This window comes from Canis aureus, chromosome X (assembly GCF_053574225.1).
Source record: "Canis aureus isolate CA01 chromosome X, VMU_Caureus_v.1.0, whole genome shotgun sequence".
NCBI classification, from domain to species: Eukaryota; Metazoa; Chordata; class Mammalia; order Carnivora; family Canidae; genus Canis; species Canis aureus.
In genome coordinates, this window is record NC_135649.1 from 16,496,142 (window position 1) to 16,518,580 (window position 22,439).

Below are 22,439 nucleotides of genomic sequence, written 5' to 3' on the forward strand. Positions count from 1 at the left end.
TTTTGTCTATTTTATATCTCTCATTCTCTCTCTCTCTCTCTCTCTCTCACACACACACACACACACACTCTGCAACTAAAATATAAGTTTCATGAGGGCAGGGACAAAGTCCATTTTATTCACCACTGTATACTGTAGGGAAGCAAAATGTGCCACTCCAAAATGTGTCTCTCTGGCATATGGGTTACTTTAGGCTGATGATTTTTATTTTTTAAGTAAAAAAGTATGCCTGACATGGGGCTTGAACTCATGACCCTAAGATCAAGAGTCGCATGGTCTACTGACTGAGCCAGCCAGGTGCTGATTATTAAAAAACAAAAACAGAAGACTCAGGGTGCCTAGTGGCTCAGTCACTTAAACATCTGCCTTCAGCTCAGGTTATGATCTCAGGGTCCTAGAATGGAGCCCCATGTCAGGCTTCTTGCTCAGCAGAGAGTCTGCTTCTCCCTCTCTCTCTGTACATACTCCCTCCTTGTTCTCCCTCTCTCATCTCAAATGAATAAATAAAATCTTTTTTAAAAAATAATTTTTATTTTTGTTTTTATTTTTATTTTTTTAAAAGATTCTACCCATTTATTCATGAGAGGCACACACACAGAGAGAGGTAGAGATACAGGCAGAGGGAGAAGCAGGCTCCTGCAGGGACCCCAACATGGGACTTGATCCCAGGACTCCAGAATCATGCCCTAGGCTGAAGGCAAGCACTAAACCACTGAGCCACTCAGGGATCCTAAATAATTTTTAAAAACCAGAGGACTTAGGAAGTTTTTTCTATTGGCCCCTTAACTGCTTAAAATAATCTAAATAAGGGGATCCCTGGGTGGCTCAGTGGTTTAGCGCCTGCCTTTGGCCCAGGGCGCGATCCTGGGGTCCCGGGATCGAGTCCCGCGTCGGGCTCCTTGGCATGGAGCCTGCTTCTCCCTCCTCCTGTGTCTCTGCCTCTCTCTCTATGTCTATCATAAATAAATAAATAAATCTTAAAAAAAAAAGAATCTAAATAGAGGACCTGCTCCAGGAAAGGAGCTATCACCATAGGTGACTATACTAGAACTCAGAACTAGGTGGAGACAGAGAGGAACTTAGTGAAGCCTGTTAGAATTCTGTGCCCCATTGATTCTGTATAGCCTGGCAAACACTTGTTTACCAAACATTTGCTCTTTTTCATCTTGTGAACTGCCTGCCTTCCCTTTGAAATCCCAGACCCCTATAGCCTTCTCCTTAGTCTAGAATGACATACCTACTTCCCTTTTCCTGTCTTTGGAATCTCTCTCTCTCTCTCTCTTTTTTTTCTTTTAGTGGATTCCCTGTAGGGACATAATTAAATTAGATTTTCTCCTGTTAATATGTCTCGTGTCAATTTAATTCTTAAACCATCCAGAAAAACCTTGAAGAACAGAGATTTTTTCCTCCCCAACAATGCAAGTCCCAATCTTGGTGACTAATGCATAGTAGGTATCTGATAAATATTCAGCCAGGGAATGAATTAATGAACCTGAGGCAGCCAAGTGGTAATGTGTGACAGGAAGTTGGATGTGCAGGTTGAGGAGCTCAAGTGAGAGATCTGGCATGGAAATATAAATCCAGAGTCATAAGGATATTTATTGTAGTGGACACTCTGGGAATGGATACCATTACCTAAGGAGAGAGGACAGAATGAAAAGGTGAGAGGATCCTGCAATAAGAGGGAAAAAACTCTAATATTTAAAGACCTACTGGAAAAGAATGAGCCTGTCAGACATTTGAGAATGAATGAATGCCCTTATATTCAGATGAATCAGTCTTTTTATTCATGCCATCTGGATTTTGTGTCAGAAAGTCCTTTTGCTTCAATCTTCAAAGTATATCTAGAACATAATAACTTCTCACCACCTCCACTGCTGTCCCCTTCATCCCAGGCATTATCACAATAGTCTTCTCACTGGTCCCTGTTCTCACTCTTGTTCCCTACAGTGTATTCTGGACAGAGTGACCAATGTGATACTGTTATGAGGCAAGACAGGTAAATCACTCCTCTGCTCAAGCCTGTTGATTTCAGTCCAAGTAGAAGGTGAAGGAGCAGGGACACCTGGGTAGCTCAGCGGTTAAGCGTCTGTCTTCAGCTTACAGCATGATCCTGATGTACTGGGATTGAGTTCCACACAGCTTCCTGCATGGAGCCTGCTTCTCTCTCTTTCTATGTCTCTTCTCTTCTCTCTCTCTCTCATGAATAAATAAATAAAATCGTTAAAAAAAAAGAAAAAAAAAGAAGGCGAAGGAGCAGAATTTGCCACCTCAAAATAGGCCTCTTTGGCAAAAGGGTTATTTTAAGATGATTATTTTTTAAGAACTGCAAAGTCAAGAGAAGTTCTAAAAACCCAAGTAGGGGATGCCTGGGTGGCTCAGAGGTTGAGCATCTGCCTTTGGCTCAGGGCGTGATTCTAGGATCCGGGATCAAGTTCCGCATCGGGCTCCCTGTAAGGAGCCTGCTTCTCCCTCTGCCTGTGTCTCTGCCTGCCTCTCTCTCTCTCTCTCTCTCTCTCTCTGTGTGTCTCATGAATAAACAAATAAATCTTTAAAATAAAAAAATAAAATAAAAACCCAAGTAGAAGTTGCCTTTTTGTGAGACACATTAACATTTATTTTTATTTTTAAAGTCTTTTGTTTACTTATGGTAGAGATAGAGAGAGCAGGGGTGGGATGGGGGGAGGAGCAGAGGGAGAGGGACAAGCAGACTCCAGACTGAGCACAGAGCCCGATGTGAGGCTCGATCTCAGGATCCTTAAGATCATGACCTGAACCCAAATCATGAGTCAGACAGTTAACCGGCTGAGCCACCCAGGGGCCCAGACATATTAACATTTATAAGGGAATCTCCATTCATTAGGGTGTCTCCCACTGTGTACCAGGAAAAGGATGTCTCTAAATCGCTAGAAATTCTTATTAATGGAGAAGGTAATGACTTAAATCTGCATAAAAACCTGACCCTTGGGGCACCTGGGTGGCTCAGTGGTTGGTTGAGTCTCTGCCTTTGGCTCAGGTCATAATACCAGGGTCCTGGGATCAAGTCTGTGCTTATGTAGGGACCAGGGGTGGGGGACACTTTCTGAATTTCTTGGGTCCCACATTCCCCCCTTTTCAGAGGAACCCAATGCAGGACCCAATCATGGGTCCTGAAAGTTCAGTGGTTGGTATTGTTGCCTTCAGAAGGAGGAGGAGGAGGATGAGGGGGCCAGCTAGGGAGGGCAACAAGGTAATTAGCCAGGGAGAATGATCGAGCCAGGATTCGAACCGCCCCTGTTGCTGCTCTCGCTCTTGTTTTTGCCTAGCCAGTCCTTCCCTGACCTTTGCAGTGGGAAGCTTGGGTGGCCAGTGAAGCAATACCTGTTCCTATGCCAGCCAAACTAATTCCTAGCAGGGTAGCGATGGTGACAACAGAGATGGGATTTCACCCGTGGGTACCCGGTCCATCCATTGAGATGATTCTAGGGAGTAGTTGAACCAGCACACAGAAGCCCCCAGTTCTGTTTATAACCTGTCCGTGAGCGCAGGGATTTAATCCCTTGGAACAGGCCCACCAACTGTTTTGGGGCGGTAGATGATACCCAGTACTGTTTACAGGCTGTGTAACGCACAGAATCTGGTAACCCGGTCCCTGACAAAAGCCACTAGTAGTGGCGTGGAGGAGTGCCTATGCAGAGCCCCTGGCCTGACACAGATTGTCCTTGTCGGGCTGACTCTTCCATTCTGGAACAAAGTTCTTGAGTATGGTGTGTGGATCAGCTAGCCGGATGTGGGTGTAGTGGACCCAGGGAGTTATTCCGTCGACCTTGAGAGCAGTGGGCATAGTCAGGATCACAATGTAGGGTCCTTTCCAGCAAAGTTGGAGCATCTGCTGTTGGTGTCTCCGCATGTACACCCAATTGCATGGTCGATATCGATGGGGGTCCGGGGGCAGCCCAGTCTCATAGAGAGGGCCCTCAGCTTAGGCCATACCTGCTCATGGGCTCTTTGTAACATTTGGAGGGAGAAAATAAGTTGTTGGTCATTGAACTCAGCAAGCACCTTGGGTTTCAGGGTAGGAATGATAGGTGGGGGTATACCAAACATGATTTCGTAGGGAGTCAGTCCCATCTTATATGGTGAATTCCTCACCCTATATAGGGCAAAGGGGAGGAGAGTCACCCAGTCCCCGCCAGTCTCCAAGGCTAATTTAGTTAAGGTCTCTTTTAATGTCCTATTCATCCTTTCTACTTGACCTGAGCTCTGGGGTCTGTAAGCACAATGTAATTTCCTATCTGCCCCCTTCCCCCCCCCCTCCAGTATTTGTGCTACTCCCTGTGTTACCTTAGAAATGAACCCTTGTCCATTGTCAGATCTGACCTGGAAAGAAATCCATACCTTGGTAGAATGTCCTCCAGCAGCTTTTTGGTCACCATTTGCACTGTTTCGTGCTTGGTGGGGAACACCTCTGTACTCCGATGCATTTTGTATAGGACTCGCCATCCTAGTTCCTCTGGCAGGATGATGCTGGAGTCTGCGGCTCTCCATCAGCCACGCAAGCATTGGGTCATAGGCAAGCGTTTGATCCAGTGTAAGTCAGCATCAGTATAGTTGGGGGTGTCCAGCAGGGTCGGTGCCCCCGGATCGGGTAGTGTGGTTGTTAAGATCTGGGTCACTGAAAGGGCTGCCTCCTTTGCTTTTGAATTGGCTAGCCAGTTTTCCCTAGCTACTAGTGTATCTGCTTTTTGGTGTCCCAGACAATGGATGGTAGCTAGTGCCTTGGGCAGCCAGAGGGCCCTCAGGAGTTCAAGGATCTCTGTTTTGTTTTTAATAGTCTTTCCTTCTGCTGTCAGAAACCCTTTCTCTCTGTAAAGGGCTCCGTGGATATGAGCGGTGGCAAAGGCGTACCTGCTGTTGGTGTAAATGTTTATTCATTTACCTTCTCCCATGGTTAGCACCTTGGCCAGTGCGATCAGTTCTGCCCATTGAGCCGATGTTCTGGCTGCCAATGGCTCTGCCCAGATGGTCTCCATTTCCGTGGTTATGGCTGCCCCCACCTATCTGATTCCTTCTTGGACAAAACTGCTGCCGTCCATATACCAGGTGGCATCCACGTTCAGCAGTGGCTGGTCCTGGAGATCAGCTCTGATTCTGTGCACCTGTGCCCAAATTTCTTGACAGTCATGCAGAGGGGGGTCTCAGTCTGGGTTAGGGAGTAGTGTTGCCGGATTCAGGGTTGTCGGTGGCTTGAATAAAATTCTGGTGGGGTTTAGCAGTAGGCTCTGATAATGGGTCAGATGAGCATTGCTGATCCAGCGGTCTGGGGGCTGTTTGAGTACCCCTTCAATAGCATGTGGTAACATACAGTTCTTGCCCCATGGTCAGCTTGTCTGCGTCCTTGACCATAGTGGCCACCACGGCAATAATTTTTAAACATGGGGGCCACCCAGCAGCCACCATGTCCAGCTTTTTGGAAAGATAGGCTATGGGTCTCTTCCAGGGACCTATGTACTGGACAAAGACCCCTTTTGCCACCTTGTCTTTCTCATCCACATACAGGTAGAAGGGCTTGGTTAGGTCGGGCAACCCGAGAGCCAGGGCAGACAGCAAGGCCTGTTTAAGGTCATTAAAGGCTGTGTTCATGGCCTCTGTCCATTCAAAATTTTGCTGGTGCCTGGTAGCCTCATAGAGGGGTCTGGCCATCTCGGCAAAACCTGGAATCCATAATCAACAGAACCCTGCTGACCCCAGGAATTCACGTACCTGGAGGACGGTTTGCAGCTGTGGGATCCTTAGGACGGTTTCCTTCCATACATCCATCAACCACCTCTGTCCATCCTTTAATTTGTACCCTAGGTAGCTCACCTCTGCTCTGCAGATCTGGGCTTTTTTTAGCTGAGGCCCAGTATCCTAGAGCTGCTATTGTCTGGAATAAGTCCTTGGTGCCTCACAGGCAAGTGTCCTGGTCCTCCGCCACCAACAGGATATCATCCACATATTGCAATAAGGTCAAATGAAGGTGCTTGGCACGGAACTCACCCATGTCTTCGTGTAAGGCCTCATCGAAGATGGTGGTGAATTTTTGAATCCTTGTGGTAGTCGTGTCCAGGTGAGCTGGCTATTGATGCCTTTCAATGTCCGTCCATTCAAAGGTGAAAAGGTCTTGGCTCTTGGGTGCTAAAGGCAGGCTGAAAAAGGCATCTTTTAAATCTAATACCGTATACCAAGTTTTGTCTGGAGGCAAGGTGGAGAGGAGGGTGTATGGGTTTGGGACCGTAGGGTACATATCCTCTACTTGCCGGTTGACTTAATCGTTAGAGTGCAGTTTCCGCACCGGCAGCAAGGGAGTGTTCCATGCCGATTGGCAAGGCCTCTCAGACAGTAGAAGACTACTGCCCGAGTCCAGTAGTTGCCGTATGTGGGTTGTGATTCCTGCTCGTAGCACGAATGGGAGGCATGGGGGATTGGCGGACCCTGACAGGGTCTGCCCCTGGCTTTAGGTCTATGTATATGGCCAGTCGGTGCCGGGCCAGCCCAATTCCCCCAGTTTCTGCCCATGCTTGGGGAAATTCCTGCAGCCAACGGTCAATGTCAGTCACTGGGGCTGAGGGCATTTGGTGGAGATGATATTTGTCCTCTAGACCTAGGACAAGCACCTGAATCGGATGCCCCTCCTTGTTTAGGATTTTTGCCCCTTCGGGGTGGAAGTGAATTTGTGCCCCCATCTTGGAGAGCAAGTCCCAACCTAACAATGGGTAGGGACACTCAGGGATGACTATGAAAAGGAGTGGGATACCTGGCCCATGCCAAGATCCACAGTTCTTCAAGTAGTCCATGAGTACGGTTTGGTGCCCGTGGCCCCTTGCACCCATGAAGTCTTGCTTTCCAATTTCCCTTGGGGTTGTAATAAAATCGAGTGTTGTGCCCCAGTGTCCACTAGGAATTCAACGGGTTGCCCCTCCACTCTGAGAGTTATCCTGGGCTCGGGGAGGGGTGCCAAACTCCGACTCCCCTAGTCGTCCAGGTCCTCCATTTCTAAGATCTTGTCAGGGGCCTTAGGTCTTTTGTTAGGGCAGTCTTTCACCCAGTGGCCCTCTTCTTTGCAATAAGCACATTGGTTTTTGTTCAGTTTAGGGCGCTCCCAATGGGGACCAGGGCCATCCTCCTTACTTGTCCCTGAAGCCAGCTTCTTGAGATGCCTCCGTTTTTCCTGTGGGTCATCCATGGTTGTGGCCAGCAGGATCTTGGCCAGGTTTCGGGTCTGCCGGTCGCTTAGTTTAGTTTGTTGTTCTTCTGGACTTTCTCTATTATAAACTCTTTCTGCTACTATTACTAAGTCTTGCAAGCTCTTCTCTCCTAGTCTCTCTACTCTTTGCAATTTTCTTTTGATGTCTGGAGCAGCCTGGTTAACCAAAGCCATGATAATTGCAGCCTTTGTTTCTGGGGCTTCTGGGTTCATAGGGGTGTACTGACTAAAAGCCTCTATGACTCTCTCTAAGAAGGCTGGACTCTTATCCTTACCTTGTCTCACATCATATACCTTGGCCAGATTGGTAGGCTTGTGCGGGGCAGCCTTAAGACCTGCCATTAGAGTCTAGTGGTAGACCCGGAGTCTCTCCTTACCTTCAGCCGAGTTGTAGTCCCAGGTAGGGTGGGATAAGGGGAAGGCAGCGTTTATGAGGTCTGGGTTTTGAGTCGGCTGTCTGTCCTCTCCCAGGACAGACTTCCGGGCTTCCACCTGAATTCGTTCTCTCTTTGGTGGTGAAGAGAACCTGCAAGAGCTGATGGCAGTCATCCCAAGTAGGCTGGTGGATAAAGAGAACAGTATCTAAAAGCCCGATTAGATCTTTCGGGTTATCAGAGAACTTTGCATTATGGGTTCTCCAATTATATAAATCACTGGTGGAGAACGGCCAATATAACATTGGTTGTTCTCTGGTCTCCACGGGAGGCCCCATGGTGTGGAGGGGAAGAGCAGTGGAGTAGGCCGGCCCCACGTTTGGAGGTGGGGCCACCCGGTGGCTCTGTTGGTGTGCCTCTGCTGCTGGCTGGCACACAGGAACTCCCTTGTCAGGGAGGGGTGGAGCCCCTTCTGCAGCCCCTGGTGCCTCCAATGGAGGGGCGGAAGGGAGAGGGGGTGCCTGGTAGGGCAGTGAGAGAATCAGGTCCTCTGGAGAGGAATCCTGCAAGACCGGATAAAGGGGCGTTTTGGTCTTAGAGTCAGTCTCCTTCTCGGCCTTGCCTTTCACAGGGCTAGAATCTTGGTAGGTCCTGCTTTGTGGGGGTAAAAATGGTTTCAGCCAAGGAGGGGGATTCTCGATCATGTCCTGCCAGACCAGGATGCAGGGCACCTGGTCAGGGTGGCTGTCTGGTTTATTCCTGAAGATCACAGCCTTAACCTGTAGGTGGAAAGTTCCTTCTCGGGGCCATCCCACATCAAAGGTTGGCCATTCTGACATGCAGTAAGTTTGAAATTTCTCTCTCCGTATGTCTGTGTTCAGATTATAAGCTCTTTCCCTAATGTTCGAGAAGTGGGAGAACATAAGAGACAGGGGGGTGGTTTGTGTCTGTCCCATTATGTCCCCAGTCCACACCAAGGCACAGACAGTTATGACGATTAACAAGGACACAGTAACACAGACAAACGTTCCAATGCGGCCACGGAGACAAAACAGAAAGTAAACTGAAGGGCTGGCTGTCCATAATGGCAGTTGGCCCTCTTCACAGATGAGGACTTCGTCCTCCTGGCGGGGGCAAGGGATGTCTCCCAAGACCCCTGGTCGACAGCTTGCCAGCGCGTCCTCCTAAGCCAATGTCGACCTTTAACAGTTTTGAATTCCTACAGGTAGAAATACAGCATGGAACTCTCAGAAAATATGTGCGCAAAAGGTAGAAAAAGTTGAGTGCACTCACCAGGCATGGGACCCTCTGGGTGGGGTCCTAGGGGTCTCTCAGATCCCCGACGAGCTCCCAAATGTTGTGCCCAAGATTGCGAATCCGAGAAACCACCAAGGAGCCAACACCAATGCAAGCACACGAGGGTTTATTAGCAAGCTCGAGCTTGGGTCCAAGTGTACCCGTCACAGCGGAGCAGGGACTTGGACCCCCGAGGTGGGTTATAGCTGGGTTTTTATGGGCTGGTCTAGGGGATTTCCAGTAAGGGTGGGGGAGTTTCTCAAGCTCTTAGTTCCTCATTCCAATATAGGACGTGCTCTGCGGTTTTTCTTGGAACTGACTTGGGCTACAGGCCTCAGGGCGTGCTTATCTAGGGGCCGGGGTTGGGGACATTTTCTGAATTTCTTGGGTCCCACAAGAACAACATGGCTGGTAGGCTTCCATCTTTCTGGCATACTTTCCCTCAGATATCCACACAGTTTACTCCCTTCTTTATCTTTGCTTCAAATATTACTTTAATGGAGCCCATTGTGATCCACCGTTTCAACATTGCACCCTTTCATTCCATACTCCAGACCTTCCTTCCTCACTCTATTTCTTACATAGCACTTTTCAACTTCAAACACACGGATGGATTGATTGATTTAGATTGTTTACTGTCTTTCCCTGTAACTGAAATGTTAGCTCCAGATCGGCAGGCACTCTTAGCCTTTTGTTCAGTGATGCTGTCCCAGCACCTAAGACAGTGCTGGCACAGAATAGACACTGTGTTTGAATGAGTATTTGCGAAGTGTATAAATGAATAGATGGATGGTCTTTCTGACCAGATGATAAAAGCACCTACCCATTTTTATTCTACTACTCCTATGGTTCCACCTTTTACACTTAAATCTTTGAGCTAGGGGCACCAGGGCGGCTCAGTGGTTGAGCGTCTGCCTTTGGCTCAGGTCATGATCTTGGGGTACTGGGATGGAGTCTTGCATCTGGCTCCCCACAGGTAGCCTCTTTCTTACTCTGCCTGTGTTTTTGCCTCTTTCTGTGTGTCTCTCATGGATAAATAAATTTTTTTTAAAAACCTTTAAGCTGGAATTTATTCCAGAGCAAAAAATATGGTGGGAATTCAGATTTTCCCCCTTCAAATGGCTAAGTGCCTCAGTACAATTCATTGCAAAAGCCATCGTTCTCCACCCCATCATTTGAAATGTTTCCTCATACTTCAGTTCCTTTTAATCGAGTATTAAATTTGGTTAAAACTCATTATCTCCGGCGCCGAGGGGGCCGCATCCCCCCGATGGGCTGCCTGGACCCGAGCAGAGAGGATGTAAGGAAGACGTGGAGGAGATTTGATGTCCGAACACCCAAGTCATCTAACTCAGATGATGACCTCCCCGAAGACTATCCAGTGGTCAAAAACATGCTCCACGGGGATCCCTGGGTGGCGCAGCGGTTTGGCGCCTGCCTTTGGCCCAGGGCGCGATCCTGGAGACCCGGGATCGAGTCCCACGTCGGGCTCCCGGTGCATGGAGCCTGCTTCTCCCTCTGCCTGTGTCTCTGCCTCTCTCTCTCTCTGTGAGACTATCATAAATAAATAAAAATTTATAAAAAAAAAAAACATGCTCCACGGACTGGTAGCGGATTTGACCCTGGACCTGGGTACTGCACACCGCCCCCTACTTGTCTCCGCGGACCACCACAGTGTCCAGCTAGCCCTCCCACCCGGGACCCCCGCCCCCCCCCCCCATGGTCCTGCGGGCTTTGATCAGCTCCCGCCCGTACTGGGCACATGGGGCTTTGGGGCTGGCCGGCACTGCTGGGAGGTGGAGACCACGGATGCCGCCTGGGCCCAGCCTCCTCTGGGGAGGACGAAGAGGACGAGGATGAAGCCAAGGGCCACTAAGCCTTGGGTGCGGCCGGGGAGTCACTGCGCCGCAAGGGCCGCGTGGGGCTGTGCCCCGGGGGCCGTGTGGGCTGTGGAGGGTCGCGGCGGCCACCTGTGGGCCCTCACCGCCCCTGACCCCACCCCGCTGGGTGGCGCCGGGCCCCTGCCGTGGCGCATCCGCATAGACCTTGACTGGGAGCGGGGCTGAGTAGCCTTCTATGACGGCCGCTCCCTAGACCTACTCTTCGCCTTCCAGGGGCCAGGCCCCCTGGGGGAGCGCGTTTTCCCGCTGCTCTGCACTCGTCACGCCCACGACACGACACGCCACCACCCCACCACCGGGAGGCTTCCTCCTGTGCCAGGGAGCTCCCCTCCCTCCCGGGAGCACATCCACCTGTCCCCTCCCTCCTTCCCACCTGATCCCTACCCAGCACACAAGCCCTGGCCACCAGGTAGACAGGATGGGTACTCGCAGCAGTTTTCTCCCGGCCCCCACCTCGCCTCCTCTCCAGATGGGCCTGGTCCTCCTCCACAGCTCTAGGGCTCTGGCTTCTGGCCTGGCTCCAGTGTCCTCTAGGAGGGGACAGGCCAGCCCTACTCCATGGTGACTGCTTCCTATGCTCATAGCCTTTTCCCCTTTGGGACCTTGTTAGGGCTCCCTCTGCACATGCTCACAGTAAGGAACAAATGGTGCTACCTCTCCTTTCCTCCACCTGGGAATGGCCCAGACCCCCAAAAACTCATACTTGTATATAGCTTCACATCTTTCCACATATGTATAAATGGGCCCATATTTAACACGTTTTGTGATGCTGGGTTATTTATTTTGTACATCTGTGGCAATAAATGATTTCTCAGTTGTGGTTAAAAAAAAAAAACAAACAAACCTCATTATCTCCTTCATTGTGGAGAAAGGTCCAGTAGAATTGGATCTTCATTCCTTCAGCCAGTTTCTTTTTTTAAGATGTTATTTATTTATTCATGAGAGACACACAGAGAGAGAGGCAGAGACATAGGCAGAGAGAGAAGCAGGCTCCATATAGGGAGCCCAATGCGGGACTCCATCCTGGTACTCCAGGATCACACCCTGCGCTGAAGGCAGACGCTCAACCGCTGAGCCACCCAGGCATCCCATCAGCCAGTTTCTATAAAGATACTAGAGCTATACTTTGGTTTATTTATTTATTTATTTATTTATTTATTTATTTATTTATTATTATTTTTAATTTATGATAGTCACACAGAGAGAGAGAGAGAGAGAGGCAGAGACGCAGGCAGAGGGAGAAGCAGGCTCCATGCACCGGGAGCCCGATGTGGGACTCGATCCCAGGTCTCCAGGATCAGGCCCTGGGCCAAAGGCAGGCGCCAAAACGCTGCGCCACCCAGGGATCCCTATACTTTGGTTTAAAAAGTTTTTGTTCCTCACTTATTGTAGCTAAGTTGGATATCTTCTGGACAGTGGCTACTTTAAGTGGTTTGGAAAGTCTCCCAATCTTTAATCACATAAAATTCTTCCCTCCCTTCCTTCTTGCTTGACATAAGATAACAAGTTTTTAGAACATGTGGCAGGATATCTTTCTGTCATTGGGAAAACAGGCACAAGTGGATGCAGAGCGACCTTACATCTGCCCTTCATGTAAAAATGCAAGCCTGCCCAGAGAGCTTCAATTTACTCATCTCAGAGTGAGCCTTAATTTGATGATGGAAGTTTCTTCTTTAAAAGAAGAGTTTTGGGATCCCTGGGTGGCTCAGAGGTTCAGCGCCTGCCTTTGGCCTAGGGCGTGATCCTGGAGACTCGGGATCGAGTCCCACGTCCGGCTCCCGGCGTGGAGCCTGCTTCTCCCTCTGCCTGTGTCTCTGCCTCTCTCTATGTCTATCATGAATAAATAAATACATCTTTAAAAAAAAAACTTCAATAAGAGTTTTGGGCAGCCCAGGTGGCTCAGCGGTTTAGTGCCGCCTTCAGCCCAGGGTGTGATCCTGGAGACCTGGGATCGAGTCCTGCATCAGGCCCCCTCTGGGGAGTCTGCTTCTCCCTCTGCCTCTCTCTCTCTCTCTGTCTCTCATGAATAAATAAATAAGATCTTTAAAAAAATAAGAGGTTTTTTTTGGGGGGTGCCTGGGTGGCTCAGTTGGTTGAGTGTCTGCCTTTAGCTCAGGTCATGATCCCAGGGGCCTGGGATGGAGCCCCACATTGGGTTCCCTGCTCAACTGGGAGCCTGGTTCTCCCTCTGTCCCTCCCCCTGCTTGTGCTTTCTCTTTCTCAAATAAATATATAAAATCTTAAAAAAATTTTAAATACAATTTTTTAATTAAGTAAAAGTTATTGAAGCTTTTAAAACTATGGAGTGCTTTTTAAAAAAGATTTTATCTATTTATTCATGAGACACACAGAGAGAGAGAGGCAAAGACACAGGCAGAGGGAGAAGCAGGCTCCATGTAGGGAGCCCGACGTGGGACTCAATCCTGGGACTCCAGGACCATGCCCGGGGCAGAAGGCAGGCACCAAATCGCTGAGCCATCCAGGGATCCCTATGGAGTGCTTTTTGTTGTTGGTTGTTGTAGTAAAAAAAATGTGAGCCCTTCATTGGGAGGTTGAAATTTAAGACAAGACCATAGTATTCATTAAATACTTGTTACGCACCCATCTCATACTAACTGCCATGGAGAATAAAAAGAGCCTGCAAGTAATTCAGCCAACATTTATTTGGCACTGATCATATTCAAGGATACCTAATGGTGAAGTAATATTGCTTGACTGGCTATCAGTCCATCATTGAGATGGCATCTGGAGAGAAACAACTAGACCAAGGGAAAAATAATAGTAAAGAGAACATTCAACTATATGTAATGATAATCCAAAGGAGGAAGTAGAAATAAAGTACAAAGGGAAAAATCTAGAGGATCCATGATGGGGAGGGGTGGGTTTCAGAGATTATTTTTGGCTTGTGAGACCTGCTTCTCTGAGGACTGTCCCTTGGCCAGATTTGCTCACACTCAGCTGGTCCATCTCTCCTCGCCAGAATCACATCAGTAATACCCTGCTTCCTGCTCCTCCCTCCCCTAATATAGTCTCCAGGTAGCAGCCACAGTGATCTCTTTAAGATGAAATCTGATTATCTCCTTCCTCCTCTTAAAAAGGCTCCCCTTTTCATTGCTACCTGGATCTAGTCAGTAGGCCCTGCATCTCCCTCTCCAGTTTCTTCTTTTGTCCTCTCTGTCCTAAGATGCACTACAGCCATATCGATGCCCTCCTGCCATTCCCTCAACTAACCTTCCCGCTGTTCCCACTCTGGCTTCTTGTCCTTGGAAGTCCTGTCTCTACCCCCATACTCCTGGGCACTAATTGCAACGACCAGACTGATATGGTCCACATAGACGCACATTTCCCTCTTTGAACCCCAGGGAGAAAGGCACAATTATTGTAGAGTTGGCCCCATTCTGCCCTAGACTGGTGGAGGCCTGGCTGAGAATTAGAGCCTAGGGGAAGGTCCTAAGGTGCTCTATCTGGATTTGAGACAGAGATTGCCCGCCAATCCAGGGGGAGGGATTTCTCCTGACTCCTCCTGGGGGTGCAGACTGCTTGCTGAGCCTGGCATTTAAGTGTTTTTTGCCAGCCTAGCCAATTCCCAACTATCGCCACAGACAGTAACTTACATAACTCATCCTGAAGACAAATGGACAGGACTTTTGCTTTATTTGTCATTATTTGACTAGGAAATAAAGGAAGAAATATTCTTGCCCTACTGAGTACTATTCCCTTCAGTAATGTCAATAATTCAGAGCTGGTTCCAAAAACTCCTTGGGGTTTTTACCCGTGACCTGAACATTATTAACTACCACCTGCCTGATATATACAGTAATACACCATGGGCAGAGTATAACTGTGAAGAAGAAAAGTAACAATTGTCAAAAGATCCTACTCCCCCAAGATAAACTGGTAACATTTTAGTAGATTTCTTTCTGGTTGCTTCTCTCCGTCTACGTATTTTATAGTTAATAATGTGTGATCTTGGGCGTCTTTGTGGCTCAATTGGCTGGGCATCTGCCTTCAGCTTAGGTCATAATCCCAGTGTCCTGGGATCCAGCTCCACCTGGGGTTCTTTGCTCAGCTGGGAACCTGCTTCTCCCTCTCCTTCTGCCCCTCCCCCCTGCTCGTGCACGAGCCCAGGCTCTCTCAAATAAATAAATAAAATCTTAAAAAAAATAAGGTGTGATCTTAAGCTTTCTTTCCCCAGTGTTCCCTTTTCTGGTGGTCTCATTGTTGTATTATCATTTGTAAGTGACAATTCAGCCCTGATCTCTAAGCATCAAATTTCTCCATGTCCCCATCCCAAACTTGCTCCACTGCAAGCATTTTGGTAAGTAGCCACCACACCATTTATGCCAGATGCTTATTTAGTCATCCATACTACTTCTGATGCCTCAATTCCATCCCAGCCCTTTCCCATCTGATTCATTAGCAAATTCTGTCTAAACTATCTGCCACATACGCCTAACAATTGTTCCTTCCTCCCCATCTCCACTGCCACCACCCCAATTCAAGTCCCTATCCTCTCTCTCCAGATCTGTTGGCACAGTCCCAGGGGTACCCCTGCTTTCACACTTAACCCTTTGCAGTCTTTTAATGGGTTCGAAGATTCTATCTACCTCCTTGGCTCCCTCTCTTTATTCTCCTGAAATTCCTGTCACCCTGGATCTCTTTCTGTCTCTTGATATGTGCACACTCTTTCCTCCACTTTCTGCTTAATGCTATCTCTCTCCTTGAAAAGCTTTCCCATGGCTAGTTTTTCTCCATTCAGATCTGATGTGACGTCTAAAATCAAATTGAGTCTCCCATACATTGTCCACCCAAGCACCTAGTTTACTTCCTCTGTAGCACTAATTACAACACATATTGTTTTGTTATTTGTACTAAAATATTTTCGTAAGTTTTTAAATAAATTAGAAAAAAATTAAATTTTTGCAATCCCTCCAACACGAGTAGATTGGCACAGATAAAATACACAATGCCCAGTTAAATCTGAATTAAACGAGTACTTTTTTTTGTATATCATTTTGGGACATGCATAAACTGAAACAATTTATCTGAAATTCAAACTTAACCGGGCGTCCTATATTTTTATTTGCCAAATTTGGTAGTTTTACCTTCGAAGTGCGTGCCTTGTCCTTGTCTCTCTCGCTTGTTCTGCGTTGTATCCTTACAGCCAAGCCCAGATCCTGCCTTTTATTTGTAGGTGTTCAGTAATTGTTCTATATGAAGTAACTATCTGTACTCCCCCCCAAGTCATATTCATTCACCAGAATTTTCCCCATTCAGTAAAAATTCTTGTTGAGGATATTTGGGAAGATGTATTTTATTATTGAAACTTCTTTGTTTCCCCTTTATGCAAAATTAGCATAGTTAGGACTCTGTACCTTCATCACATTGTTTTGAGCATTAAATGAGTTCATGAGTGTAAAGTTCAGCACCGTGTCTGGCCCCCTAGACTATGCAATAAATTTCAGTTCGGTATTAAATGCAGCCCGTGAAACATTCTAGCGGAAAGCAAAACCGCGGGTTTGTGGAGCACGGGTGGGGGCTGGGGAAACGGTTAGAAACGGGCGCCGGCCAGAACGCGGAGGGCCTGGGGAAAGGGGAGGAGCAAGGAGTGAGTGACAGAGAGGACGGCCAATGGGAGGCTGGGAACCGCTCCCCCTCCCTTTGCGTTTCAAATTCTAAGCTCGGTTTCCATCCGGGTCCTTCAGCCTCGTTCCCGGGCAGTATAAAGTTTGCTGTCTCCTTTGTTCGCCCTCGTTGCGCAGTAGTGCTAGCGGCTTCCCTCTTCCGCTCTCAGAGCCGGTGGCTCTCACTCGTGCTGAGCTGCTACGAAGCCCCTGCCGGCGAGCTCGTAGGAGCTTGGAACGGTCGTCACCCCTCCGGTACGTGTTACTCTTTCCTTCACCCGCTTCTCGTACCTTCTTGCCACGTTACAACTTGGGATTATCTCCCTGGAGATGGGGGTGGCGGGCGCCATTTTAAGAGCCTAAAGGTGCCGACCTATTTCGTTAAAGCCGAGCATGTCCGGGGAAAACAGACGTGGGAGCGCCATTCCGTTCGGTGCCTCTCGAGAAAGTTTGGCTGTCCGCCTGCGGGGTTGGTGCCGGAGGTCGGGGCTGGAACAGGACGAGGGCAGACCGCGCCACCGCGGTACCTGCATTGGGATGGCGCTGGCGCTCCGGATGGGCACGTGCGCTTTTACGCGGGTCCTTGTTCATTGGCGGCCTTGGAGAGGAAGCCCTTTGAATTTTCCCAACCACTGCTGATGGCAAAAGTTACTCCCCTGACCGGTGTGGGCTTTTCTGGGTTGAATCCAAGTGTCGCCATTTTGTGTTTTCCACGCGGTTTTTAATGACGGGTTTTAATTGGATTCTGCTGCAGTCATGGAGTGTTGAGTGATACGATGCGCGCTTCCACCTTCCGTTATTATGAAACGAGACTGAGACCATTTTTTTTTCTTTTAAACCTTTTCGGCGGGGCAGGGGCTGGTAAAGAAGAGGAGGTATAACTTGGCCCAAGGTTTAAATTTCTTTTAGATTTACTAGGGAATCCTAATGAGAAAAGGCAAAGAAAGGTCTTGGAAGAGGACTTGCGTCTGGCCCGTGACCTTGAATGAGGCGATACACTTTTAAAAAACCATTAGGGTAATTGGGATGTGATAATTGAATCTTTAAAAGGAAACACATCTAGGATTAAACTAAAATGGCTTTTTCAAATGCTGAGTGGCTGTTACTTTATTAAAATTGCCGAGGTGGATTAAGGAGGAAGGTATTAGCTAAGTTGGACCTTTTTAACTAGTTTAGTGTAAACTGCTGTATCCGTAAACTACTTAAATTGGTTTCCTGCTGAGGCTTAGCAAAGGAATGATGATTTTAGTAAAACAAGAAAGATGTACCAGTAAATAGGTGTGTCCTGTGAACTTGAACTTTTTTTTTTTTTTGAACTTGAACTTTTTATAGGGAGGTAATACTATTCTTTTTTAACAGACTCTCACCAGGGGGAAAAAATGGTTGAAGCAGATCGCCCAGGAAAGCTTTTCATTGGTGGCCTCAATACGGAAACAAATGAAAAAGCCCTTGAAGCAGTATTTGGCAAATATGGACGAATAGTGGAAGGTGAGTTATCTGAAACTATATAGGGAGCTGTTAGAATTAAAAATGTAAGCTGTGATGTATTTAATTGCGTTGATTGTCTGAAATGATACATTATTTTGTCCTCTAAGAAGTTCTGAGCTTACGTTTTGTAGATGCACTTGTCTTACCTAATTCGAACTAGAGTAACACTCCCCCCCCCAAAAAAAAAACTGTTTTTTTTTTTTTTTTTTTTTTTTTTTAGTTCTATTGATGAAAGATCGTGAAACCAACAAATCAAGAGGATTTGCTTTTGTCACCTTTGAGAGCCCAGCAGACGCTAAGGATGCAGCCAGAGACATGAATGGAAAGGTGAGATTGCACAATGATAGTTTCCTAATGCATTAACTTAATGTTGTTATTGAATTTTGGTCTAGGCATAGGTCTTGAGTTGTGTTTGAATGTATGCGTTTCCAGAACCCTCTAATTTTTTTCGCCCTTTGTAGTTTCAAATTTTGCGGAGTTGTGGATTATACTCTTTTAAGTGTTTTCAAATCAGAAAATTATCTGATTGTTATCTGGAATCCATAAAATGAGTTGACAACTTGGCTTTTCATCGGTTATCACATTTGATAACAAGTTGACTGGCTCTTTAAACTTTATTGACCAGCAGTGTGATAGTCACCTTGTGTTGGGGTTCAACTGATCAGTATTGTTCTAAGATACTTTCTCCCCCCCCCCAAAAAAAAAACTTTCAATGGAAAAGTGACCATATATTTTTATCACTTTTCTCAGATGAGTTGATGAGCTAAATTTACCTAAAAACTTGAATTTGGAGGGCACATTGGTGGCACAATGCATAGTGAATACATCTACAAGATCTATTTAAATACTAATGCAATTAACCACTTTGATGTTTAGTCCTTAGATGGAAAAGCCATCAAGGTAGAACAAGCCACAAAACCATCATTTGAAAGTGGTAGACGTGGACCACCTCCACCTCCAAGAAGCAGAGGCCCTCCAAGAGGTCTTAGAGGCGGAAGAGGAGGAAGTGGAGGAACCAGGGGACCTCCTTCACGTGGAGGGCACATGGGTAATGACTTGAGTCTACTTCAGGCTTGTAGAATTTATGGACTGCAAACCCCACACCGATCTGCATTGGTTATGTCCTGGTACAAATTCTACAGCTTTTTTTTTTTTTAAATTAACCAGCTTTTGATATTGAGTGCACCTACTCCTTTATCATTTACCTAAGTTAAATTAGTGTTTAAAAAAATGGACCAGAGCCTGGCTGACAACTTAATCACGGGTCATGAGTTTGAGTCCCACACTGGGATTACTAAACCTCAAAAAATAAAATCATGGGAAACCAGCTTATATGGGTAGTTTGTGAAAGAAGTTTACAGAAAACTTCTCAGAATGCATATATTTTAAGTGTATAAGAATTAAACCATTTTTTTGAAGGAGCTTAGACTACTTAGTTTTGTTAGTCTATATAGACTCCCTTGGACAAGTGCAAATTAAAGCAAGATGTCCCAACTAAACAAAATGGTCATTGATACAGCAAAGGAAACTTTTATGACTTTCATTGATGTGAGAATTAACATGTTTTTCTTTTCTTTTTCAATGCAGATGATGGTGGCTATTCCATGAATTTTAACATGAGTTCTTCCAGGGGACCACTTCCAGTAAAAAGAGGACCACCACCACGAAGTGGTGGTCCTCCTCCTAAAAGATCTGCCCCTTCAGGACCAGTTCGCAGCAGCAGTGGAATGGGAGGAAGAGGTAGATGCTAGATTTATTGAATAATCTGTTCTACCACCATAACAGAAGAGATTGATTAATGGATTTTAAAAAATGATGCTTTAAAATTAAAAACCTAAGTAAATGTTAAGTATAAAAAATGTTAATGAAATGGACTCATGGACTTGAGATGTGATCTAGGTACATAAAGTTACAAGCACTGAAAAGAATTAAGTTGTGAATAGGAAATTTTAAAGAAACTTCATGATTTAGTTGTACTGTCCTATTTGAATCTCTACCCTCAATGCCTGAATATAAATTCATATTTTAGCTTTCCATTTTTGGATATATTTTTTAAATGGTTAATTTTTTCCCTTAAGCTCCTGTGTCACGCGGAAGAGATAGTTATGGAGGCCCACCTCGAAGGGAACCCCTGCCCTCTCGTAGAGATGTGTATTTGTCCCCAAGAGATGATGGATATTCTACTAAAGACAGGTAACAGACCAGTGTAGTAGTAGATAATTGAGGTTGAAAGGAGAACTTGTCAAAAGCGTGAACCAAGTTAATTTTTGTTTTTGTAGCTATTCAAGCAGAGATTACCCAAGTTCTCGTGATACAAGAGATTATGCACCACCACCAAGAGATTATACTTACCGTGATTATGGTCATTCCAGTTCACGTGATGACTACCCATCAAGAGGCTATAGGTAAAGTAATATTGTTGCCTGCCACAGCTGGCTGTAAAAGATAAAATTGCTCTGAAAATTGCCCTGTGACTTAACAAGTTTTTCTCTTTAGTGATAGAGATGGCTATGGTCGTGATCGTGACTATTCAGATCATCCAAGTGGAGGTTCCTACAGAGATTCATATGAGAGTTATGGTAAGATACTGGTTGAGGGTCTTTGAATATCACCAGCTTGAGTTTTTAGGTTCATGAGCCACTTTATTAGGCTGTGTGGTGCTTGCTTTTTAAGGGATATTTGCTTGCTTTTAAGGGGTAACGTTATCAGCTGGGCTTTTCCTAGTTTCGTGAGGGGCTTTTGTTTTTTTCTAAGTTTTTTTTTTTTGAGGCTGTTTGCTTGCTTTGGAGGGGATTTTGCTTGCTTAAATTGGCAGCCTTATGTGTTTTCCCCCAACAGTGAAAATACAATTTAAAAATTTTATTAACAAGATCAAATGTTTACCATTGCAATATGAAGGAAAGTCTACAGTTCAAAATTGCAACTTATCACTGGAAAGTGTCTGAGTGTCTACTATAAAATAACAAGCTGTCTGGAATATCCTCTTGAAATACACACCGTCTTCAATCTTTTCAAACAAACATTAAAACCCATCCAATTTCCGTATCTCAGCAGATGAGCAAATCCCTGTTAATGGCCAGCAATGGCAGAGTTTAAAACCTCCCAGTTAAAGTAAACGTTTAATACAAGAATTCTGTAAATTCAGATTTAAATGTTGTATATATACAATTTATAGTGTTGCCATATTACCTGACCATTGACCCTGCAGGTAACTCACGTAGTGCTCCACCTACACGAGGGCCCCCGCCATCTTATGGTGGAAGCAGTCGCTATGATGATTACAGCAGCTCACGTGACGGATATGGTGGAAGTCGAGACAGTTACTCAAGCAGCCGAAGTGATCTCTACTCAAGTGGTCGTGATCGGGTTGGCAGACAAGAAAGAGGGCTTCCCCCTTCTATGGAAAGGGGGTACCCTCCTCCACGTGATTCCTACAGCAGTTCAAGCCGCGGAGCACCAAGAGGTGGTGGCCGTGGAGGAAGCCGATCTGATAGAGGGGGAGGCAGAAGCAGATATTAAAAACAAAACAAAACTTTGGACCAAAATCCCCGTTCAAAGAAAACAAACAAAAAAGTGGAACCTTTTCTGTCATAACTACCCAAGGACTACTAAAAGGAAAAATTGTGTTACCTTTTTTAAATTTCCTGTTAAGTTCCCCTTCCATAATTTTTATGTTCTTGTGAGGGAAAAAAGTAAAACCTGTTTAATCTTATTTGACTTTATGACATTGCTTTCAATAAGCAAATGTTAAATGTGTTAAGACTTGACTTGTGTACTAGTGTTGTAATTTTTCAAGTTAAAAGTGTCCCTAAAGGCCACTTCCTATATCTGATTTTTCCCAGTAAATGAGGCAAAGCAATTCTAAGACCTTCCACAAACATCTAGCCTTCTAAAATGGAGAGGTGAATCCTTCTGCCTATACAAACAAGCTAGCTATTAGAGGGTGGTCGGGGTATGCTACTCTTAGGATTTCAGAGTGTCTTCAAACTGAAATCTCAATGTTCTCAGTAATGAAAAACCTGAGATCAGATGCTTATGTAAGGAAAGTGCTATTCACCCAGTAAATCCAAAAAAGCAAATGGATAATGCTGGCCATATTTTGCCTTTCTGACATTTCCTTGGGAATCTACAAGAACCTCCCCTATCCCCTCCCCCAATAAGACCATTTAAGTGTGTGTTAAGCAACTACAGAATACTAAATAAAAAGTTTGGCCAAAACCAACCATGAAGCTGCAAACGGTGCTTGCTCTTACTGTTTCAAATTTTTGCAACTCTGTAGTGTCTCACTTTTAAGGAACAGCTTGATTGCAAAGGAGAAAATAGATAAGCAATGAAGTTATCTCCAACTTCTCAAAGGCTTATGACTTCTAAAAAGTGAATCTATCAGCATTCCACATCAGATTTAAAGCATCAAATGCCTGTGAAACAGCAAAGATGGTAAGCAAAGCAAACTAGTTTTTCCGTCTAAGTCGAGATTGAACACTTACCTTCCTCATAGTACAGTGAGACATACTGTACCTCATGGCAATGG

General features: G+C 46.0%; 1 protein-coding gene, 1 long non-coding RNA gene, 1 other non-coding gene and 1 pseudogene across 4 annotated transcripts; 3 read left to right on the forward strand and 1 right to left on the reverse strand.

Moving 5' to 3' along the window:
- Positions 1-1,759: 1,759 nt before the first annotated feature.
- LOC144307597 (uncharacterized) lies at positions 1,760-9,126 on the reverse strand. 2 transcript variants are annotated; one of them, XR_013374410.1, is made up of 4 exons: positions 8,893-9,126; positions 7,603-7,784; positions 4,378-6,622; positions 1,760-3,985 (listed from the first exon to the last, which is right to left on the reverse strand). It is a non-coding gene; the product is annotated as an uncharacterized LOC144307597 (long non-coding RNA). The 2 variants fall into 2 exon arrangements; XR_013374411.1 differs by having other exon boundaries at positions 4,378-6,167; positions 8,893-9,124.
- Positions 9,127-9,916: 790 nt separating this feature from the next.
- Positions 9,917-11,294, forward strand: LOC144308809 (RING finger protein 39 pseudogene; annotated as a pseudogene).
- Positions 11,295-16,499: 5,205 nt separating this feature from the next.
- RBMX (RNA binding motif protein X-linked) lies at positions 16,500-21,620 on the forward strand. The gene is made up of 9 exons (XM_077889082.1): positions 16,500-16,675; positions 17,780-17,908; positions 18,129-18,235; positions 18,785-18,956; positions 19,496-19,648; positions 19,987-20,101; positions 20,188-20,313; positions 20,405-20,487; positions 21,117-21,620. Exons 2-9 carry the CDS (start codon positions 17,800-17,802, stop codon positions 21,425-21,427), a joined length of 1,176 nt encoding a protein of 391 aa, XP_077745208.1. The 5' UTR covers positions 16,500-16,675; positions 17,780-17,799; the 3' UTR covers positions 21,428-21,620.
- Positions 17,957-18,028, forward strand: LOC144309317 (small nucleolar RNA SNORD61). Its single transcript, XR_013375360.1, has one exon. It is a non-coding gene; the product is annotated as a small nucleolar RNA SNORD61 (small nucleolar RNA).
- Positions 21,621-22,439: the final 819 nt, after the last annotated feature.